We start from the raw sequence: 23,749 nt of genomic DNA, 5'->3' as shown, positions 1-23,749 counted from the left end.
TGAGGCTAATCTGGGACGATACTTCCCGCATTTATAGATTGCTTCTTTTATAGAAAGTATACAGTCTTGGTGGAATGTTACGTCCCTAATAAGTCTGAATGGATTCCGAGACGACACTTAACAAACATGCATTAATCCCCATATTCCCGGAGCGATGCTAATAAAATATCATTAACATTGCATCCCCTGCAGGTGGTAAGATAAAGGCAGCTGTTACGCCGGTAAGCCCATTTGACGTTTAGTACAACCTTGACCGTTATGGAACACAGATGCTACGAAGTGACACGCCGTGTCTACATAATGATAATTATGGGACTTTGTTTTACAATTGAGCCGCTCTCTGTTGTCCGCACAGGCTAATCAGCAACGACACATTCCGCCTAAACTTGCTTTTTGCTAAGAAGAGACTTTCTTTAAACGAAAAATATCATAAAAGCGGAATGTGTCGTTACAGATTAGCCTGTGCGGACTGCAGCGAGTGTACCCATTACGGTGCTAAACGGACAGCCTTCAAACGATCCCTGCGCATGTGCGAGATTTATATCCTGGATCCAATATTTCACTAGCCATTAATTATTAGTTACTTAAACGTTTCAAATCATAAAATGTGCCTTGAAGATCGATTTAAGGATATATAATCTATATTTTTATAGATATTCTCAAATCATATGATACTATTCAGTATCATTCGCATTTCCTATTTTTCAATCTTCATCGTTTCCATGAAATTATTACAAATAACGCAACCGAAAACAGCATGTTGTTAATTCTGCGCTTTCCGCCTGTTGACTCATGAGAGAGTTCGAATGATTTTATGCATCGTGATTGCCAGGGTGAAACAAACATGATAATGTATTTGTTTAAAACTATCTCAACGTACAAACTATATCTGACTACTATTCGTAAAACTAGACATTCAATTATTTCACTGAGCGATAATAATCTTATCAGGAATAAGCCATTGAACGGCGTAGATCTTTTCTCAATTTTTGAATCTGGTGTCCCTGTCCGAAAAACAACCTGTTTTATATACTATTAAGAGTTGGTCCGGGGTGAAGGCTCGAATGCCGAATTAAGTTGCCGATGACCGTGGCCAAAAATAGAGACAAAGAATGATGATATTCCGAGATTATGACGTCATTGCCTGCTAGTTCATCATCAAAATGCTAATAGTTCTATTATGTTAATAAGAACTGTGTTAAACGTATTCTAATGTACTCGAAAACTAACATAGCCATATACTGTATGCATTATGAGTGATTTGCTTAACATCTTTTAAGATGAATCAATAATATTGTTTAATTTGTTCGATATAAATTCACACATTATCAGTGACAATGTACAAGAAGCAGTGCACTGACATTCAATTTATTTTTTAGAGATTAAAGAAACTTCTATAATTTCAAAGTACTTACATTAAATGGACTTTGATTAGTATTAATATCTTTTCAAAATAAAATACGACAGTAACAGTCCGTATTTTATTTATAATTGGACGTACATCTACCGTCTTAAGATCGGGACAAATTCACAATGAATCAGTCATTTTAATTCCAATCGATGTTAACTCACGCTCTTATTTCTTATTTTCTCCTCCGACGTTGCTCTTTCACTTTTAGTTCCTCGTCCTCCACAGTCAAAAACAACGATTCCCCGACAAAAAACTCGTTACTTTGTCTTATTCGCGCTAGTAAGACCGGGCTAAATTCAAGCGCGAAATGTGTCCTCTCAGAATAGCCATTGAAGTCCGCACAGGCTATTCGAGGATGTTACTTTTCGCCTAGACTGGACTTTTGTTTGGAAGTGATTCCCTTTTCAACGACCAAGTCCATAAAATTCCAGAATAAGAGGAACATGCTACGTAAACGGCATTTAAAAGTTGTATCCCATCTTGAGTCTGTATCAACAAAATAACACCGAACGTTGATATACTCATTTCAAAATAGTTACAAAACGCAGTTGTATGGCTTTATGTGTTTTCAGAAGTTTTCTCTCGATTATTCAGCATTTTTTTCTTAATTTATATAAATACAGAAATATGATGCACCGGTGATTTGAAGGATATAACACGTGGTAAGAGTCTAAAACAAATATTTACTGATTTGCTAGACAACAAAACGTGAATCACTTTCCAAGTATGGTGGTTAAGTTTCTTGTTTTTGCTAAATAAACTATTCAATACTATAAGACCTTATATACATTATATGATCGGTGTTTGTTTTCCTCCATAATCTGATCGGTGCATGTTATCGCATCAAAGGTGTGCTTGAAAACTAAATGTGTTCACATAATTCGCATGGATTGCAAGGCATACATTTTCTAAGTCTCACCTTGTACAACAATCCGAACAAAACAAACTTGCAGAAAACTTGCAGACTTACAGTATTTAAATGTTTTGTCAAACGAGTCGTGAGCCTTCTAAGACACGTAGCAACAATTTTATGCTTTGTATTTTAGGTTCAAAATACGTGCGTTGTATTTATCGGAAGCATGTGTTTGTGTTATCTTTCGTAGTGTTATCCGACACAGGTAATTATCTGCATATCTGCTAAAACAATATAATAAAGTGACATTTTCATTCCGTCTGAAAGAGAAGTTGATAAAACTAGTCCAGTACTTAGAAAGGTACGCGTATTATATCTTTTCATCGCTTTCATTCAAAATTAAAGTATTGCGTTGTAGATACCTGCGTCTTGGACTTGAAGAAACAGAGATATAAATTATATTTAGCGTACATATGCGGTAAGTTTGATGATTTTGTTTTTGGCATACATATTTATATACTCGAACTTTGCTTGATATGTAAATAATTCGAATACAAAACGAAACTTGTTTTCCTTAGAAAATATATTTTGCAACCCATACTTGGCGAAGAAATATGGTTTGAAAAGATTTCCGCAAATTGTTTAATCGATAAATGCACTTTCTTATACCCGCGGTTTAGGAAAAGGTGTATCTAGATTTTTGTTTCAAACGAATTTTTATTCAATGTAACATAAAGATGATAGAAAAGTGTTTTTTTTTACTTAAACTGCAATTTCAACTGATTGATTTGTCCTTAGCTATATCAGCTCAAACGCTTAACATCACTGGTATATTAACATCCAATTGTGTTTGCTATTGTCTTAATAGTATGGTTTAAATAAAAAGTATGAGTATAAATAGTATGTTTAATAAACGATAAGCGAAGTGATCGTGAGCGTAAAATACAAGTAAAAAGGCGCTCTTTTCCTTAGTGTGAAATCTGTTGCTAAAAAGACACATCCAAGATCTCCTGAAACTCGTTTCTTAAGTTGATTGACGAGACCAATACATGGTTCAAGCAGCTGTAATAAAACTCTTAAGTCGTAGTTTCTGATGATTATTACATTTCTTAAAAAACACAACGAATGTTATTATGGCTCTTTATATCACGTTTTTGTGCAAAGCGGTTCAATACAAGGCGGTAAAGAATATTTTCTATAATTAGATTTTAAGTCTTGTTGGTATAAATTACAAAGCACTATTGTATTATTACATTTTAAATGCATGTACTCGCTATTTAACTTGTGTTCATGTTGTTTGCATGATTTATTTGTATTGTGTTTAGGTAATGGCCCCAAAAACAACACTGTTAATAAGCCTTATGATCGCAAGTTTGGTCGCCATGACACCTCGTGCTGAAGTTATCGACAGCATATGCTTTCCTTGTTCATGCGTTCCACAGAATGACCAAGGATTGTACAAAGTGAACTGCAGATCCAAAGCCCTGCTACACGGTAGTTTACCAGATTTCAAACACAATTTCCGAAGCTCAAGTGTACTCACTTGACATGTCAAACACGAGACTAGATTATTTAACAACTAGAGCAAATATGCCCATTAAGATTACAACAATTTACAAGATTTGAATATGGAAAATACTGCTATCAATTCCATACAAAATAACAGTGCGACAATTCAAAGCCAAACATTTTCAGGCCTGGGAAAGTTAGACTATCTTAATATTGCACATAACGATAAATTTCCAGTAACCAATGAAACGGATGTAAATTTTTTCGAGCGTTTGACATCTCTGAAAAAACTAGTAATGTATCAAACTAATTTAATTCCAATCAAAGTCAATATCGGTTATCCCGGACCCAGCTTGGCAATACTTCAGTATTTAGAAGAATTATGGATTGATAGATTTTCTTTTGGAGAAGAATTTCAAAATATTACGAATCTGAAAATTATTCGTATATCCGGTGACCTTATTTGGCCAGAATGGCAAAACCAAGAATCCTGTAGCTTTAATAATATCACAGATTACACTTGGGCAAACTTGAGATATGTCTCAAATTTATCAATCATCGAATGCGGGTATATTATATAAGTACAAACGCCTTCAAAGGTTTGATGGGAATACGTATGCTTGATTTGTCGATGAATTTCGCGTCGGGGTTAGATACTCCTTTCAACAGTTTTTTACAATTTATTTCCGGAATTAAAATGCTTATCTTAGACAGCCTTGTGGACGTTTTGTCAATTGACTGTCCCATCGAAATTACAACAACAATGTCTTCAACATATACGAATAAGGGCAGACAAATTTGAACTTGGATGGTACATGTTATATGCACATCAACTTACAAATGTTAAAACGATTAAAGCATCCTATGATCATATGGGACTTTAGTTCGAAGCTTTCTCCAATGTTGAACACCCGTCTTTACCAAGCGTTTATTCCAAAGACACAACCGCGGCAAAAAAAACACATCTACCAGAACCGTTTATCAGTAAGCGAAAATAACCTGTCTGGTCGGGGATCAAACATAAATCAGAATGACAGAAGCCACAACCGTACATTCCACCAGTCACTATATCTGCGTTTCTACCACCAAAGTTAAAATATATCGATGTGAGTAACATTAAAATTGCATTCCCTATTTACGGGTTTTATATAGATTCAAACAACTCGATTAAAACCGTCAATGGATCAGGCGCACTTTTATTTTGCTGGGACAGACGCTATTCATGGATTCAAATGTATCGAAAATACTGACCTCAGCTACAATTTTTGTTCCTCTGTACATGAACAATTCTTTAGTAATTTTCCTAATTTAAAGCGTTTATTCCTTCAACGGAATTACCCTTAATTTGTTTTTGAACACAATATGATATTTCATTCGAACTTCGAGCTGCTTGAATATGTAGAATTTACTATTAACAAAATAAATGCCATTAATTCTAAACTGTTTCAGAATCAAAACAAAATGAAATGGCTAAATTTATCTACTAACAATTTAATTGGATTCTATGTACATATTTTTCACTTGACGTTCTTTAAAGTACTAGATCTTTCTGAAAATCGCATAAGAACCTTGAGCAATGAGTTACGTTCTAATCTTGAAGCCATTGTCTCATCCAGGAACAATGCAACTTTAGCAGTGGATTTGACAGACAATATGCTTTCATGCTCGTGTGACAATTTAGGAGTGTTAGAGTGGATCTTTGATCATATGCATCCATCGCCATCACTTCTAGATGTTCAGACATCAAACTGTTATACACACATAACGTGTCTTCGGGATTTCCTACACCAACGATTATCAGTACAAAAGAGGATCTGATCTAAAACATTTCTTTTCTGAAAAAGTTTTGCGCTTCATACACACCGCTGATTATTTCATTGGTTGCAATCCTGTTTGTTATGTTCAACATAATATTTGCTTCAATTATTCATCGATTTAGATGGAAGATACGGTACTGGTACTACGTTGGATACAATAAAGAGATAAACCATGATGGATACTCAACGATTGAAAGTTCCTTGCGAGATTTAATATTCAAGTACGATTTATATCTCGCCTATGAGGAAGACGTGTTTTGGATACACTTTAACCGAAACTTTTGGAGCTGGAATACACAGTTTTCACGCATGATGATATTCTAGATGGATTACCGCTGTACAACGTTATTAAATAAATCGATCCATGCCAGCCGAGTTGTGGTGTTGGTCCTTTCAAATGGTCCAAGGGGCAGTTTGGAGTGGAAAATAGCTGCGCACATGACGAATAAGGAATCAAATCACAGACAAAAACCCATGTCTGTAGCTTTGTTCTACTATTCCGACTCAACCCTAGCCTCCCAGAAGAACTTCAACTGTCACGACGCGATGCGTTTATTGACTAACCTGTAAATGGCAGCGAACAAGAAATCACGGCTTTTTGAGAAGATTTCATCACTAAATTGAATACCATATATTAAAGTTTTGGAATGGAAAGTTTATAATATGCCGATGGTTATGTTTGGTTTTGATAGTTTATAACAGATTTTAAATGCAATAAAACAATGTGCGCGTAAATTGAGCAATACTTAATGCAAATATATATGATGGAACTCTTAAACGTCAAACTTTAAATGTGTGATTATTTAATGACTTAAAACATTGTTTCATTAACACTTCTGTGTTCTTAATCAAGCTTCATAAAGTTGACAACGTATTTGTGTTTTGTCGTTTGTTATTGTGCAATGTGTCGTATACCTTACTATTGAATGAATCAGACGTATTTTTGTCGCGAAAGCCGTTATAAATGACGTCATTACACCGGTCAATGGAATAGAAAAACGGTTTGAATGCAATCTCACACATGCAACAAAATAACACTATCCGTATTGGTTGTGGTACACGGAAAACAATGTAAAACTCTGGCTTTAGTGAAGTATCCATTAATTTCTAGTTTCGAGTACTCACGCCGTCATTAACAATGTTTATCTTCCCTGTTCAAAAACATAAATGTCAAACGTTATTAATAAATGCACCGCGTCATGCAAAGTCTGAGAAAATGTTTTCATTGTTATCAAACATTGGATTTCTGTTATGTTCGTAAAACTTTTAAGCGAGTATGCACGATTTTGTTATGTGTTAAATTGTAATATATTGATAAAAATACGTTACAATAACACAAAATAGGCAAGACAAATTATACATTGAAGACGAATTTTAATTAAATGCAGCAAAGGCAAATTAGCGCCCTGAGCCGATTGTGACGAAGATATTTCGTACACATTTCTCTACAATAACCGAAGCCTTCGTATTTTATTAGGATCGAAGTTAGTGTTCGTGTGTCGTATGAATAGATATCATTGCAGGAAATTAAAATGATCCGTAAAAATGAATTAAGATTCACATCATACATGCATGATATACATGCTGGCGAATTCGACTGTACAGACATTTTCGATTTCATAATTAAATAGCTGGCTTATTTCGCATTTTTCGACACATGTTTTTGTTAACTTTTATTTTAATTTATATTGATATATATGTATAATAAGTTTTTGACTCATTTTATATAAATTCATAACTATTTGACAAAATCGTGCATATAGCTTGAAAGTAAATTGTATTGATGATTATCATACATTTAATAGAGGTATGTTCTTCTTTGCAACATGCCATAAGCTTCCCACGCTTAACAAAGTATTGTTTTTTACTATGATAATAATAACGTAGGATTTATGCCCGGAGCAGGAATCATATCCAACCCTCAGCAGTACATGTTAGTCATGGACTGTTAGTAAAACAGCAATACAGTAAACGACTAAAGCAACTTAGAACGACAACAATACAATAAATGTGTTTTTGATTGAATAAGATATATTATAAATACATATATATTTTTAAAACAATGAAAACCCTTTCATATTGTAGGAATTAAAAGTTTTACATGTTTTTGTCTAAAGGAGGGTTATGGTTTTTCTGCAGTATTCAATTGGTTTGGTAAAAGATTTTTCAAACACTATGGAGAAAATTACTTAAGTTTAATGTGCTCTATAACTCATGGTACATAAATTAAATTATTACATTATGACATATTGTATAAACAAACAAAAGCAAACACCATCTATTTAAATAAATTAAATTATAAATATTAAATATATACGCAATTTACATTACTACATTTTGTTCAGAAAGACATTGTTTTCTTTAAAATTTGAAATCCCAAGCAGGGATTGAAATCACAACTGAGGACTTGAAAGTAAACAAAGCTTTAAAATATAAACATGCTTGGTAAGAATTACAACATATTGTCATAGAAAATACCGTTTTTGACACAGATACCATATTATAAGAATTTACCTTTGAAATGCCTGCATTCGCTTACAGGTTAAAATATAAATCAAGCCATAAGTATGTGCTAGTACATATGAAGCCATACATATGTGCTAGTACATATTAAGCCATAAGTATGTGATAATACATATCAAGCCACAAGTATGTGCTAGTAAATATCAAGACATAAGTATGTTCTAGTACATATCAAGCCATAAGTATGTGCTAGTACATATCAAGCCATAAGTATGTGGTAGTGCATATCAAGCCATGAGTATGTGCTAGTACATATCAAGCCATAAGTATGTGCTAGTATATATCAAGCCATAAGTATGTGCTAGTACATATCAAGCCATAAGTATGTGCTAGTACATATCAAGCCATAAGTATGTGCTACTACATATCAAGCCATAAGTATGTGCTAGTACATATCAAGCCATAAATATGTGCAAGTACATATCAAGTCATAAGTATTTGCTAGTACATATCAAGCCATAAGTATGTGCTAGTACATATCAAGCCATAGGTATGTACTAGTACATATCAAGCCATAAGTATGTGCTACTATATTTCAAGCCACAAGTATGTGATAGTTCATATCAAGCCATAAGTATGCGCTAGTACATATCAAGCCATAAGTATGTGCTAGTACATATCAAGCCATAAGTATGTGCTAGTACATATCAATACATAAGCATGCGCAAGTACATATCAAGCCATAAGTATGTGCTACTACATATCAAGCCATAAGTATGTGCTACTTCATATCAAGCCAAAAGTATGTGCTACTACATATCAAGCCATAAGAGTGTGCTAGTACAACTGAATGTCAGATAACGTTTTAGATATTATCCGATACTTTTAAGAATGTGTTATTATTCCAATATGATATAATACAACATTGATGTTTTCTTGAACGAATCTACACACGTTCTTTGCTGCCATATGTTTTAATATGTTTTGTAAATTTTGTTACAAATGTGGAAACTTTGTTTTAGCAAACACTAATTATTTTCTTAAAGGCCTAGGAGATCTGTCTGTGTTGTCTTTTCACACAGTTTTCAGAAATTTTAAGCAGTTTAAGCTTTGTTCACCAGTTTCTAGTACTTCGTAAACCGATTTTACCGATGTCCACTGATGATTATTGACGATTACCGATGTTAATCGTTGACGGATCTTCTAGATCCGTCCGCCAGTGTAGTCCTTCCCATTGAACAGTATCGTTAAAAGGAAGCCTGAAAAGGAATGATTGCTGGTTTAAAGATAAAAACATATGCAAATGAAACTTCTGCTGCGACGGCGATATACGGTTGAACATCATAAACACGCGGTAATTTATATATATATATTCACAGTGACTAGTTTCAAATCCATGCGACATAGATCTAACGAATATTAAAGACAGAAATATAAGATAATAAAAAAGGAGCAGAACAAGCTCCTGAAGGGATAGGTATACTAATCGCTTGATTAAAATCCATGTATCATTATCATTCCAATAGATGTATAAACTATATGTCATGTTTAAAAATCCAGTTCAATACTAATTGTTTAAGAGAAATCATAAATTATAATCCGAAATTATCCGAAATAGCGTACCAAAACCGGATGTTCCTGAAGCTATGTAAAATAGGCCTGAAAACCCTAAACTCGACTTAAGACCGGTTCCAGCTATAGACGTCAGTAAACTTGAAAAGGCCTGAAAAACGGTGATTAGAAAAAGTACGCAGATAAACAAGTGAAACCTTAGCTGAAAATCATGGAATATGGATCAGTTTGTATACTTCATAAAAATGTTCATTACCAGCATATGGGCCGTGCTCTGTGCAAAGGGGGTTTAATGCATGTTCGTAAAGAGTCGTCCCAGATTAGCCTGTGCAGTCCGCAAAGGCTAATGAGGAACGACTCTTTCCGCCTAAACATGATTTTTGCTAAGAAGAGACTTTCTTAAAACATAAAATATCATAAAAGCGTAAAGTGTCGTAACAGATTAGTTTGTGCAGTCCGCAATTATTAATTGTATTAATGTATTAAACCCCCTTTTCATAGAGCACAGCCCATACACTGAAAATAATACGAAGTGTTTGGGTCAAAAGTAAAATGGTGATAACAAACCAGAAGAGTAATAATCGACGATAACTAAGATCAATAGCAGTTCTCATTTGGAAACGGAATGACTGGATGAGACCTTCTGAGCAAGAAAGTGTCAGGCGAAACTGATGATGATACATGGAAGATGACAGAACTTTTTTCCGAAACAATAAGCGGATTAAAGACTGAAATACATGTATCGTACTCCGAAACATAGTTGTAGACTAACGTTAAAATATGATTTACAAATAAGAAACAAGTGATAATTGACGTGTAAATACTTGTCAATGAAGACCTGGGCCGACCACGCATGTGGTATATTCTAGTGATAAATAAGCACGTGGTGACTTGATACAATATACTTTATTTCCTTTAAGAATCTTAATGTGGAAATACAAAGAGCATATGTATATGTATTCGTATGTTGGCCTTTTCCCGTGACCTTCCACCGAACCGTTCTTTGCAGCAAACGGTATCAGTGCAGTGGCGTGCAATGTGTCAACAAACGATCTTTCAAATGACAATAACATAGTGACGTCATCCTCTAGTAATAGATTGCACGGGCGTGTTCTTCCACAAACGATTAAATTACGAGCACATAAAGAGTACTGTGTCCTTCCATGGGCACTTTCCAGAAGCATGATTGGTGGTCACCATACCGGACAGATGGGGTTTCTTCCGGCAATTCCGGCTCCACCCCTCACAACTACACCAAGTCAACATTGAATATCTTTAAGTGAAAACCAACAGCTAGAAATTAAAGCTATAATTCTAAATTCTTTCCAACTGCGGGGACACACTACGGGTCCATTTATAATGCAGCCTAATGTGAGAGGCAGATCCTCATTAAGTTGGAAATACACGCACATATAAACTTACCGTTCCCTAGGCTATGAAGCCGTACAGCAGCGCCATGTGTTTGATGCCAAAGATACGCGAGATGGTAGCTGGATATACCGCCCACTGACCGCAGCCCAGTCCTATTACGACGCATACCCACAGCATGAACAAACCTTGAGGCATCCCCTCGGTCAAGGTCAAGGTCGCACAGGCAACGGTGAGCCCACCGGTTATGCACCACAAGGTCGCCTGCGCAAGGAGCACAAATGAAAATAAACAATGTTTGCCCATAATAAGGTTTGGCTAAGTGGTAAATAATACAACTTGGTTGCATATAAATAAGTTTATTTAAACGGGTAAACAAACTAAGACGAAATCATGTTGTCGACTTCTAGGAAGAGAATGGTTATCCTGATTTGTTGAATATGAGAATCCAGCTAAAACATTGTACTTAAGTTCGCCAACTAAAATCATGCCCTAAATACTAGTATACTAGTATACAAAATTTCACAGTTCACGTATATGTATTAATATGTTTCGGTGTCAATGTGAAAGTCTTATTTTTTAAGAATCGGGTCTGTGATTTAACATGTCGTACACAATAAGTAGCACTGGCGACAGTGTTGGGTGTCCGCATTATAATTTTCATCCGAGATTGGTATACATTCATTTTAAGTATTTTGTGATAAACATTTCACCTTTGCTGTATTAAATTTGTTAAGATCACTTCACCAAAATGAAATGGCATAGGCTGAATGACAAACGACTGCATAATATGTTAAAAAATATTTTTTTAATCGCAGCCATATGATGATAATGTTATATGTGATCTCTTCGTCACATGCAGGGAAAGGCTTACATTTTTTTAATGAAAAGGAACCTGTGAAACTGTCGATATTATTATTTTAGATTTATTTCAAATCGCATAATTGTGTAAGTAAATATATTTATTCTACAGTATTTTTAACCAATAAAATATGTGAACCAGTGCCGTAAGGGTTACGTACCCTGTACCCGAAACGATCCATGACAAGGCCCCAGAAGGGGCGACCAAGGCAGTTAAACACGGACGAAATGGACCCGACAACCGACAGGAATTTGTCGTCTGTGATGAACGTCTGTCCGTATGACTGACAATAGAAATTCGGATCACACAATCAATCTTGAAAATCAAATTGAAATTCGAAAATAAAATACTAGCGATTTATTTTGGCAACAGAAGTCAGTTTATGTACGAAGTACATACGTGTTTGAATTATCTGTATGATATTATCGCTGCTAAACATGACACTAATACGTTATGGTCGCATTGACACAAAAAAGTGGCATATCAAGTTTTAATACCGACGTGTTTATTAACTATTTAGGTGATGTTATCCCTGCTATACATGGCTCTAAAACGGTGCGTTCACTTTCAAACAAGAATTGAATAGTTTCAAGTTTTAGGCTTGTCCAGAAAATTATATCAAAATGTATTTGTGAAAGCTAGAGGAATTTCAAACATCCAAATTATAAGATGAACTATTAACGTTTAAGAGACACTTTTTGTATTTTCCGGAGGGTTAAAATGAGATCACACGAGTCTAGAAAAATAGAAACAAAGAAAGCTACAATAGTAACAGCTTTTGCAGTTGCGTCGGCTGCTAATAGTTCTTGTAAATGCTTCATTTGTAGCTTAAGCAACAAGTCCTTTCGGCAAAGGAATAACGATAGGCCGAAGCCAGGCAATAAGAAACAATTATTCTAACAATTATTATTATATTCCACCAATTAAACACATTAAAAATCAATCAAATGAGATTTAAAAAAAACAACTCATTTTTTATTAATATTGAATAGAGATACATCGCCAGTTGCGAAACTCTTAATACCGAGCTCTATGGTAAGATCGTAAGCAATACAATGGACAAAATAAAACATGACATATATGTGCACCATTAGAGAAAACATTAAAACGATGAACATTAATTTCACTGTCCTGGAACAATATTACTTAATTACCTTGTAGAGATTAAATACAAATCCAGTTCCGATATTAATGATCAATGCAGATAAGAAGACCACGTAAAACGCGCGTGTCCTAAACGCGAGCTTCATGACTTCTAGTGCCCCCATGTCTTTGGCAGAGGTGGGTCTGAATTTAAAACGTTTTACCGGTGTTAATAAACACCTACAGTGTTTACTTTTATTTTGAGTAGCTTTTGTATGGAGCTACTGGGTATGCTTGAGTGTACCATTTGCACGTTCAAGTTCTTAACAAGCGTAAAAATGATATTTATTTCGGAGGAATTTATTTATGTTGAGTGAAAAGACCATCTATGTTAAATAAAAACGATGTTCAGTGATGAAATATTAAATAACAATGATAAGGTTGACATGACGAACGAAAATAAGAAGGCTACAATTTATATATATTTATATATAACAACGTGCTATATATATGAGAAACGTTGTTGAATATAAATGCTGATTTCCAGTTAGTAATGTTCTCACCTATGGGACACAATAACAGTTCGTAATGTTGATAATATCAGAATAAATTTGGTAAGTTAATAAGTGGCGTATGAAATCCAGTTCAGTGTGCTCATAACTTATCTCATATGCTTGCGCTAGAAGAATTCGATACAATGTGATTTAAATCAATGTTTATAAATAATGAAATGTACAACAAGATTCAGATTAAGGAACAGTTGAGTTTAAAAATCATTTACAAATGCATGTTTAAACAAATTAAATCTACAATTTTACCAGCATTTAATTAACAGTTCAACGATTTTTTTTTTTACTTTGGCAGATAATCAGTTACCAATTGTAATAAATAACATAAATCACAATATTATTGAACTGCCTTGATCGTAGCTGTTTCTTTTAATGGAATCTGACACGTGAGTTTGAGATCCAATTTTACCAGCATTTAATCAACAGTTCAAAGATATTTTTTTATTTTGGCAGATTACCAGTTACCAACTGTAATAAATAACATAACTCACACTATTATTGAACTGCCTAGATCGTAGCTCTTTCTTTTAATGGAATCTGAAACGTGAGTTTGAGATCCAATCGAAACTACTTCCGGTTTGCCAGTAATTTCTATTTTACCATTAGAAATGATAGGCAACGACAGTTCCTCTGTTCCATGTTTGGTCTCCACTAAGTCTATTTCTGTATTACCCGATACCTGAAAAACATGTTAATTGGGTGCTTATGTCACACAACTTCCAAGAACCAGCAATTTCATACGCATGTTGATAGAAATTAAGTTATTAGACATTAACATCTTCCGAAGTAAATTCAAATTGTACAGTCGAGGCGCCAATACCGGCATTCCCTGACACAGTAACAAAATAATGTACGATGATAAATATTTTCTGCTTGCTTTCTTATTAAAAAAAGATTATGACATTGTGTCAACATTTTGTTTGACCTGAAACAGGAATTATCGGAAAAAATAAGTAATACTCTGTATTCCTTAACGTTTCATAGAGTTTCAAGCATGCGATTGTTAATCGCAATGTGTATTCTAGACGGCCATGCGTTAGTTATACAAAAACATCGACGTTAGATTGACTATTGCAATGTGTAAACTAAATATAGATTTAATCACCTCATTTGTTTATCAGCAATGTTTGAAGTAAAATATCATAATACGATATTAGTTTAGTTTGCTGAAACGGAATTTTCGTTAAAAAACGTGCATGTTTTATTACAAATTAATGTACTTTGTTTTCACCAACGTTCAGTGTAACACAATATTGTAACACGGCCTCTGACTGACCATGGGGTAACCTGTTTCTTCATTGGATAAGACGTTTAGGAATATTGGTTATGGCTGTAAAGGTTTGATATAATTTCTTATAATATAGACGCAATAAAGTAATACAATTGTGATGCATGTAAAAAGCAAGAATAACTATTTCAATGCATTCTCAATTCTTAAGAGTTTTTAATCTTACTGTACGTCAGAAAATATTTGTATATGTATGTTCATGTGTAAATATCGTGCGTTGATAACATTTTGGGATAATCAAATCAACGTTTATGTAGTAGGGTAAAAAATTGTTCGCATACAATCCAGACTAGTTATTTGTTTTGGGGGTGATTTCCTTCTGCAATTCGCCCCATAGGTAACATAATATACGTATACCGACGAAAGAAGTCCGTTACTGCAACCAACCACTTTGCTTCTCCAGAGTCTGCATTCGCAATCAAAATAGCTCCGATCGCATGTTATTAGTATTAATGCGCCACAAAAAACACTGTGACGAAGTACATCGGTATTTTCCGTTGCGAAAATTGACCAATCAGAAGATGTCAAAGCTATTGGAAATTGTTTGCTTTTTTAATAATACATTTTGCGGAGACGAATGTGTCCGCCCGGCTAGCTCAGTCGGTAGAGCACGATTCTTTTAAACACGGGGTCGTGGGTTCGAGGATTTACTTAATTCTTGGACAGAACACCCCTTTGGACAAGAACTTTCTGTTAACTTTTTTAGATTGACCCTTGGTTGAAATTGACCTTTAGTATTCACTTGCTCAAAAACTAACATTTGCCGTATCTTACTTGATACTGAATGGATTTACTTGATACTTTGACACACCCGTGTACTAATGCAAGAACGATGCATAAACCTTACTGTACTAATTAGAAATTACTGCAATGCTTGTCTTTATCAAATCTATGTCAAGTTTCGATTTAGGTAAGTGTATTATATCTTCGCAGTTTAGCTTTTAATTGGCAAATACGAAAAATGACTTGTTTTAAAAAGCAGCATTTTCATTTAACCCCAATAGCTAAATCATATAATGTTGACAGCCTGTCGCACTTTCTTACTTCCATCTGTTTTCCATCTGTTTTCTTAAAAAAGGTGATTGGTAAGCATCACGGTGTATAGGGTTTTAACGACCACACAATTTGAGTAAAATCGCCCCACCAGTACTTTGAGTACTTTGATTATCTTAGGGTTCAATATAAATTTAAATACATTTCACTTGTCAAAGGGAAGCAACCCAAACAAGTAAACATCGTGCATGAATTACTGATATTAGAGTTATCTAATCCGTGATTCACGTGCACGAAAATCTCAGAAACAAAAGGTGAACGTATTTCTTTTTTGGAGGAAATATATTTTCTCATGTAAAATATTACTTTAATTTAATAACTTTTAAATAACATATTATTGTGACATGTATGTACTATTTTGTATTTTTGCATTCGTTATAAATAATGTGTATATTGTATTTTATTTTACCTAGACGACTCGCCGTACCTACTTTTAGTGTATGTGAATTTTTCTATCGCTTTCTAAAGATATACATATTGGTTCATTTGTATATTTTATTTAATATTTGTTTCGGAAAATTCCTTTCCATAACATCGAAAAACGGTCGAATTACAATAAAGTATAAAAATAGTTCAACTGCGTTCGAAAATTTCATCCACGCAGAGCACGAAACCCGAAAATTTATATGACAAAATTTCTTGTAAAGGATAATTTAAATAAATTGAAACGTGCTCTGTAAAAATGGTGTTTAATTCATAGGTGTCAAGTGTCGTTACAGATTAGCCTGTGCAGACCGCACAGGCTAATCAGGGTCGACACTTTCCGCTTTTATGATAGTTTTCGTTTCAAGAAAGTTTCTTCTTAGCTAAAAGTCAAGTTTAGGCGGAAAGTGTCGTCCCTGATAAGCCTCTGCAGACTACACAGGCTAATCAAGGACGACACTTTATGCATGTGCATTAAAACCCATTTTCACAGAGCACGGCTCAATTAAAGTCGACAAGCGAATATGGAGCTATACTCATACACCATGTTAAGACCACGAAGAGACTCTTAATAATAAAAAAAAAATATTTTTTTAATACAAAGAAAATCGTTATTGAAAGAGAGAAGTTTTAAAAACGTAACGATTGAATAAATACGTGCTAAAATAACGATATGATAATGCTTAAGGTTATACGATGACTTTCATACTTTCGATGTTACTTAACCCTTTCCTACTCACAAACCAAGTGAACGTGGCTATATGCCACCAGCATAAAACCAGAACGGCCGGCGAATAACTTGCAGTTTTTCCGGTTATAACCTTTTTGCTGCGCAGCAGTATATTAGGATTGGAAATTAAGCCTTAAAAATTTGCATCTAACAAGGAAGGTCTTAAAAGTTAGATGACTTTCTAAAGGACTTTAAATGCGTGAAAATGCGTACCTGAGGGGTAAAGAGCTCTGTTATAGGATTAAAACGGTTACCTCCGGAGCTGGTTCCCGGATACAGAGCAGCCCGAGTACCAGGAGCAAGAAGAACGAACTTCCCAGGACCAGGAAACTGTATGGTACTCGGTCGAGTAGATCCGGTTGTGTAAAATATCTGGAATCATAATATTTAAGTTTGGCATATCCATTAAATCGGTTTTAGCCCACAATGTATTTCATTGACTGTTCCCAGACGGTGACCCAAATCATTTTCAATTTTTAAAGTGCTTTGTTTCATGTATGTGTTTTGTCATGTTTTACTTGCTAAAAAGTATGAAATTTAATCGCATGATATTTGTCTGGAGTCGCATTATAACTATATATGTGACACTCTATTCTAGAAACGGTACTGATGTAGGACTGGTTTTTAATCTAAATTTAATGTTGTTTTTGTATCTAAGCAGACACAATACGCACTTCTTTGTTCAGAAATATTAAATTATGTAATTAAAATATTGTGAATTGGACGCAGGATATTTTGAAAATGCATATTTAGGATATTTTAGAGCATGGAAAATGTTCAATATTACTGTTTCCTTGCAAATATCATAAATAAAACGAAAATTTGCCAATCTGAATAATTTATGTCAACGTTGTCAATTAACCAAAACGTGAACAGATACGGTTTTCAGTTTACAAAAACCGCATACGTATGGGGCCCACTTGCCTTATTTCACATTGAAGCTACTCTTTCTTTTTTTAAATGTTGTTTATGGTATATTCACATTAATTTAATGCATAACACAAACTGTTGTTTGCTTTGAAACATAATCTTCATTTGTTGATTCAACCGTTAGGAGGTTTACACAATTAACATAATGTGATTCGCAATATGCAATATATGTCGTAGGAATACCGAAACTCATGAATGATTTTCAGGAGAGAAACATTTTGAACATGCATATTATCACAGCCTACGTCTTGAATCTTCTCAAACATTTCTTGCTGATGCAGTCCTTAGCTCGGCGGAATTGACCCCCAAAACAACTTAACCCCCAATAACGATGATTTGGTTAACCACTTCAGCTCCATAAACAATGTTGTTTTTTTTTCAAGAAATATTTTAAACCAAGCAGAACAGTACACACCTATCTCCCTCTTGTGTGACCAGGTCGGGAGAGTAGTTGTCGGGGTTAATGAAGGCGGTGATGACCTGATTGAAGATGCTTGCGGCACCACCAGAGCCGGCAACGATTATTCCCGCCACAAACGTAGGTCGCGTTGGAAAACACTATAAAGGAAACAAAAAATGACCACGACTGTCATGTTAGAGCAGTAGTTGGTACGCGTACGTCTCACCAATGTGACACGAGCTCAATACCCGTACAGTGAAGCATGTGCGATTGTTTGGTGGTCAACACACCGGAAAGTTGTTTTACGGGTATTCAGGCTTCCATCCACAAAAAAGACATCACACAACATTCACAATTTTCAATAACAATCACATAGTAGGTTTTGGACCATTATGTTACAAAAATACACATTTCGGAACAGTCATGATGCAATATGATGTCTGCTGATCATAATGCCTTACGGTACTTGTTTCTGATAATAAAAGATTATGAAAGGCTAAACACTTTAAATCACAAATGGCAGGTTCCTAAAACAGATAGAGCATAGTTACATGTGTTTGGATATCAATGAACTGGCATTACAGACACAAACGACTGAACGAATTTACATTACATTTACAAACGACTAGACGAACTGTCAATACATTTACGACCGACTGGACAAACTTGCATAACATTCACGAACGAGTGGATGAACGATCATAACATTCACGAACGACTGGACAAACTGACATTACATACACAAACGACGGGAAGAACTAAAATTACATACTCGAACGACTGGACAAACTGTCATTACATTCAGAAACGACTGGACGAACTGACATTACATACACGAACGACTGATCGAACTTACATTACATACACGAACGACTGGACGAACTGACATGACATACACGCACGACTGATCGAACTTACATTACATACACGAACGACTGGACAAACTGTCATAACATACATACACGACTGGACGAACTAACACTACATACACGAACGACTTGACGCACTGACATTTCATACACGAACGACTGAACGAACTGACATTACAAACACGACTTGCTGGACGAATTGACAAAACATCAACGAACGACTGGACAAACTGCCATTACATACATCAACGACTGGATGATCTGACATTATATACATGAACGACTGGACAAACTGACATTACATACAAGAACGACTTGACGATCTGTCATTAAATACACGAACGACTTGACGAACTGACATTACATACATGAACGACTGGACAAACTGACATTACATACATGAACGACTGGACGAACTGACATCACATGCATGCACGACTTGACAAACTAACATTGCATACACGAACGACTTGACGAACTGAAAATATATACACAAACGACTAGAAGAACTGACATTACATACACGAACGACTGGACGAACTGTTATTACATACATACGAGACTTGACGAACTAACACTAAATACACGAACGACTTGACGCACTGAAATTTCATACACAAACGACTGGACGATCTGACATTACATACATCAATGACTGGATGAACTGACATTATATACATGAACAACTGGGCGCACTGACATTAAATACATAAACGACTGGACAAACTGACATTACATACAAGAACGACTTGACGATCTGTCATTACTTACACGAACGACTTGACGAACTGATATAACATGCATGAACGACTGGACAAACTGACATTACATACATGAACGACTGGACGAACTGACATCACATGCATGCACGACTTGACGAACTAACATTACATACAAGAACGACTTGACGAACTGAAAATATATACACAAACGCCTAGACGAACTGGCATTACATACACAAACGACTTGACAAACTGACATAACATACACGAACGATTTGTCGAACTGACATTACATACACGAACGACTTGACGAACTGACATTTCATACACGAACGAGTTGACAAACTGAATAACATACATTAACCACTAGACGAACTGATATTACAACCAAGAACGACTAGACGAACTTACATTACATACATGAACGACTTGACGAACTGACATTACATACATAAACGACTGGATGAATTTACATTTCATACACGAACGAGTTGACAAACTGACCTTACATACATGAACGACTTGACAAACTGTCATAACATTCACGAACGACTTGGCGAACTGACATTACATGCACGAACGACTTGTCGAACTGACATTACAACCACGAACGACTAGAAGAACTGACAGTACATACACGAACGACTTGACGAAGTGACATTACATACACGAACGGCTTGAAACACTAACATTACATACACGAACGACTAGACGAGCTGACATTGCATACACAAACGACTAGACGAACTAACATAAAATACACGAACGACTGGACGAACTGACATAACATACATGAACGAATGAACGAACTAACATGAAATACACGAACAACTTGACGAACTGTTAGTATATATACGAACGAGCGGACGATCTGACATTACATATACGAACCACTTGACAATCTGACATTACATAAACGAACGACTTCACGGAATGACATTACATACACGAACGACTTGACGAACTGACATTACATACACGAACGGCTGGGCTAACTGACATTACATACATGAACGACTTGACGAACTGACATTACATACACGAACGACTGAACTAACTGATTATACATACAAGAACGACTAAACGAACTGAAATTACATACACGAACGAATGAACGAACGGTCATTGTATACTTGAACGAATAGACGAACTACCATTACATACACAAACGACTGGACGAACTGACATTTCATACAAAAACGACCTACCGAACTTACATTTTATACACAACATATACACACTCATATACAAATCAATCCATACCCAAAAATGAAGTTGTCTACCTTCACAGCTATGGACACGGGGGTTGGGTCAGCATTTTACCAAGGACTTAGTTAAGGCACAGGAAAAATACATTTTTTATTTTTTTATAAATTGGATGTAAACTTTAACCTTTAACAAGCACAAAACGATAATGTTTAGAAATTCAAGCACATTGTAACCCCAAATGCGGATATAAACGCACATGGACAATCCAGATTTGGAAATTCAGACACAGGCGCACCCATAATTAGAAAACTGAGGCACTGTGGCACCGCTGTGTTTAAATGCCCTGGGAAAATGCTGCGGGGTATGTAATAAGTTGTCTACTTTCATAGCTATGGCCACGGGTATAGGGTATATGATCCTGTTTCCGAACCCATTTATGAACCCGTATATGATAACCATGGCTGCGTAACTGCCGCGTACGCTGAAGTAATTCAATGCTGTTGTCGCACTGAAAACAACCAAAAATTCAAAATGTGTTAAACGCTGGCACGAATTACGTATTACAAACGGATAGAAATTCTGAAAATGGGTTGTCAATAAACAATTATTGTATATTGACAACCCATTTTCAGAATTTTATATTTTACTATTTTATGGTTGCGTATTACAAGTTACTATGCGTTTTTGAAAGTGTATGGTTTAAGATATATGATTTATTCTTTGTTGTTCAATTTTTTTCTTCATATAATTATTCAAATGGAAAATTATTACGACAACGTAAGTGCAAATATAATACTGATTTTGTCCGCGTGAAATTGATAGACATTCTGAAACATATTTCATTTAGGTATTTAAAATGTTTCCAGATAAACGTATAAAATGTATGTCGTACAAATTCATCTTGCTGACAGTTTGAATATAAAATAATTGCATGTTATTATGATTCAATTTTAGAGTACCTCAAATGCAGAATTTATCTTGGATACATTAAAGATGCTTGTACATATTGGCAACAATGTTTGATTTAGGATACATGCAGCTGAATTTTTACAATCTTTAGGGCATGATTTTATATGTGTGCAAATATATGTTACTTGGAATAATCTGCATAATGATAAAGTATTTGGTTTGACAATAACAATTCTTACCAGAACACTACGATTCCTAATATCAAGGAGATACGGGGCCCAAACATATTGACCATCAGTCCGGACATTGACATGCCGATTGCGCCTCCGAACGATGTGGCGGTCATAAGCCAAAGCGAGTCTTCGTTGCGTAGTTCCGTTTCCGCTGTGCGATTGCGGTAGTAGGAAACAAAGTATGGCGAGAAATTTCCTGAAATACGAAATAGAAATTATACGACGATGGGCTTTTTAACATCTTTGTTTTTACTATGTTCATATTGTAATCATCCAACGGTCACCAATATTATCAAGTTGAGCGATACCATTGGCGTTTGCTCCTTGTATTATCTGGCATTTCTATTCGCGTCTTCGCATAGTATAATGGCGAAGCCGGAATTACCGTCCTCCTGTACGTGTGCATTTCTATAGCTAGATGCACACCATTCAAATTTCAATTTAACAATAAAACATTTTCAAATATGTAAAACATTTCTAAGACATCAATGTTCGAATAGTATGCCGGACTGCAAAATAATCATGCTAAGTAGTACCAAAACAGGAAAATATCTTATTGTGATATATTATGTCTTAAAGTGAAAAAATACTTATTTTAATGTAGAAAAGATCATTTTATTCCAAATTACAAGGGTATTTATATTATTTAGCCTTCTCACAAAAGATATAGTCGGAAATAGAAGCCACATCTTAATCAAGACGTTTTTTGCTGAATCAAACACATATAGTACAAGTTAGCATAGTATTCTTAAAAGCAACACAGATCATAAGACTTAAAGTGTATGTAATGTTAACTCTTGAAATGAAATTACCGTATGCGGTCGCATTTGTTTTTGTTGATTTTCAATCTATTCTTATTCAATATATATAATGGAGTTAAAAACATACTATAAAAACATTCATACAAGCATGTTTGTTGTACTACGGTATATACCTCTATCTTTATGAGATCTTGTTTATAATAAATGATGATTGCATTGTATTCTTGTTGTGTATTCCATTTTGATATTACAATACATTGCATATGAAGCATGCCAAATCCTGAAATGTACCATGATTTTAATACTTGATTTAGGATAACAAAACCCTGCTTAACATAATCTGTTGCAATCGGGATTATTGATTACGTTCCACCTTTCTTGAAGCTGTGGCTCTTTTGCATAATATGTCCATTATTATAAATAGTTGATTAAAGTTTGGAAAGCAACATATTTGAAGATTACAATTATATCAACATGGCATGAAAAACAACAATTAGATTATTAACAAAAAGGATTATTTGTGTTTTTATAACGATCGTAAAAAGTGTTCAAGTATGCATATATGACAAAATAAATAATGTGTTATAAACATCTTAGCAATCTCATGCATGTACCTGGTTTTCAGGTTAAGCATCTGCATTTATTTTGCAGCTAAAATTTAATACATTTCGTTTAAAACACGTTTATGACATATATAATTCAGAGCTATCCACTC

At 34.8% G+C, this 23,749-nt stretch overlaps 1 protein-coding gene across 8 annotated transcripts in view; it reads right to left on the bottom strand.

The window, feature by feature from the left end:
* The window catches only part of LOC127835450 (uncharacterized), a 354,496-nt gene that overhangs the window by 27,142 nt on the left and 303,605 nt on the right, over positions 1 to 23,749 (bottom strand). The window contains exons 2-10 of one of the 8 annotated variants that reach the window (XR_008028528.1): positions 22,280 to 22,469; positions 21,513 to 21,639; positions 18,347 to 18,489; positions 17,256 to 17,373; positions 13,999 to 14,186; positions 13,010 to 13,142; positions 12,016 to 12,138; positions 11,048 to 11,257; positions 9,677 to 9,776 (exon numbers count right to left, since the gene is read on the bottom strand). Coding sequence is in view for 2 of the 8 variants with exons in the window: in XM_052361889.1 (XP_052217849.1) it covers positions 9,257 to 9,312; positions 9,677 to 9,776 (156 nt within the window). In the remaining 6 variants the exon portion in view is untranslated. Of the gene's footprint in view, positions 1 to 7,771; positions 9,313 to 9,676; positions 9,777 to 11,047; positions 11,258 to 12,015; positions 12,139 to 13,009; positions 13,143 to 13,998; positions 14,187 to 17,255; positions 17,374 to 18,346; positions 18,490 to 21,512; positions 21,640 to 22,279; positions 22,470 to 23,749 lie in introns of those variants that run through there. The other 7 variants (XR_008028527.1, XR_008028526.1, XR_008028529.1 and 4 more) reach the window with 7 other exon arrangements.

Source organism: Dreissena polymorpha, chromosome 6 (assembly GCF_020536995.1).
Source record: "Dreissena polymorpha isolate Duluth1 chromosome 6, UMN_Dpol_1.0, whole genome shotgun sequence".
In the NCBI taxonomy this organism is placed as follows: Eukaryota; Metazoa; Mollusca; class Bivalvia; order Myida; family Dreissenidae; genus Dreissena; species Dreissena polymorpha.
This window is presented reverse-complemented; position numbering and strand designations above follow the sequence as displayed.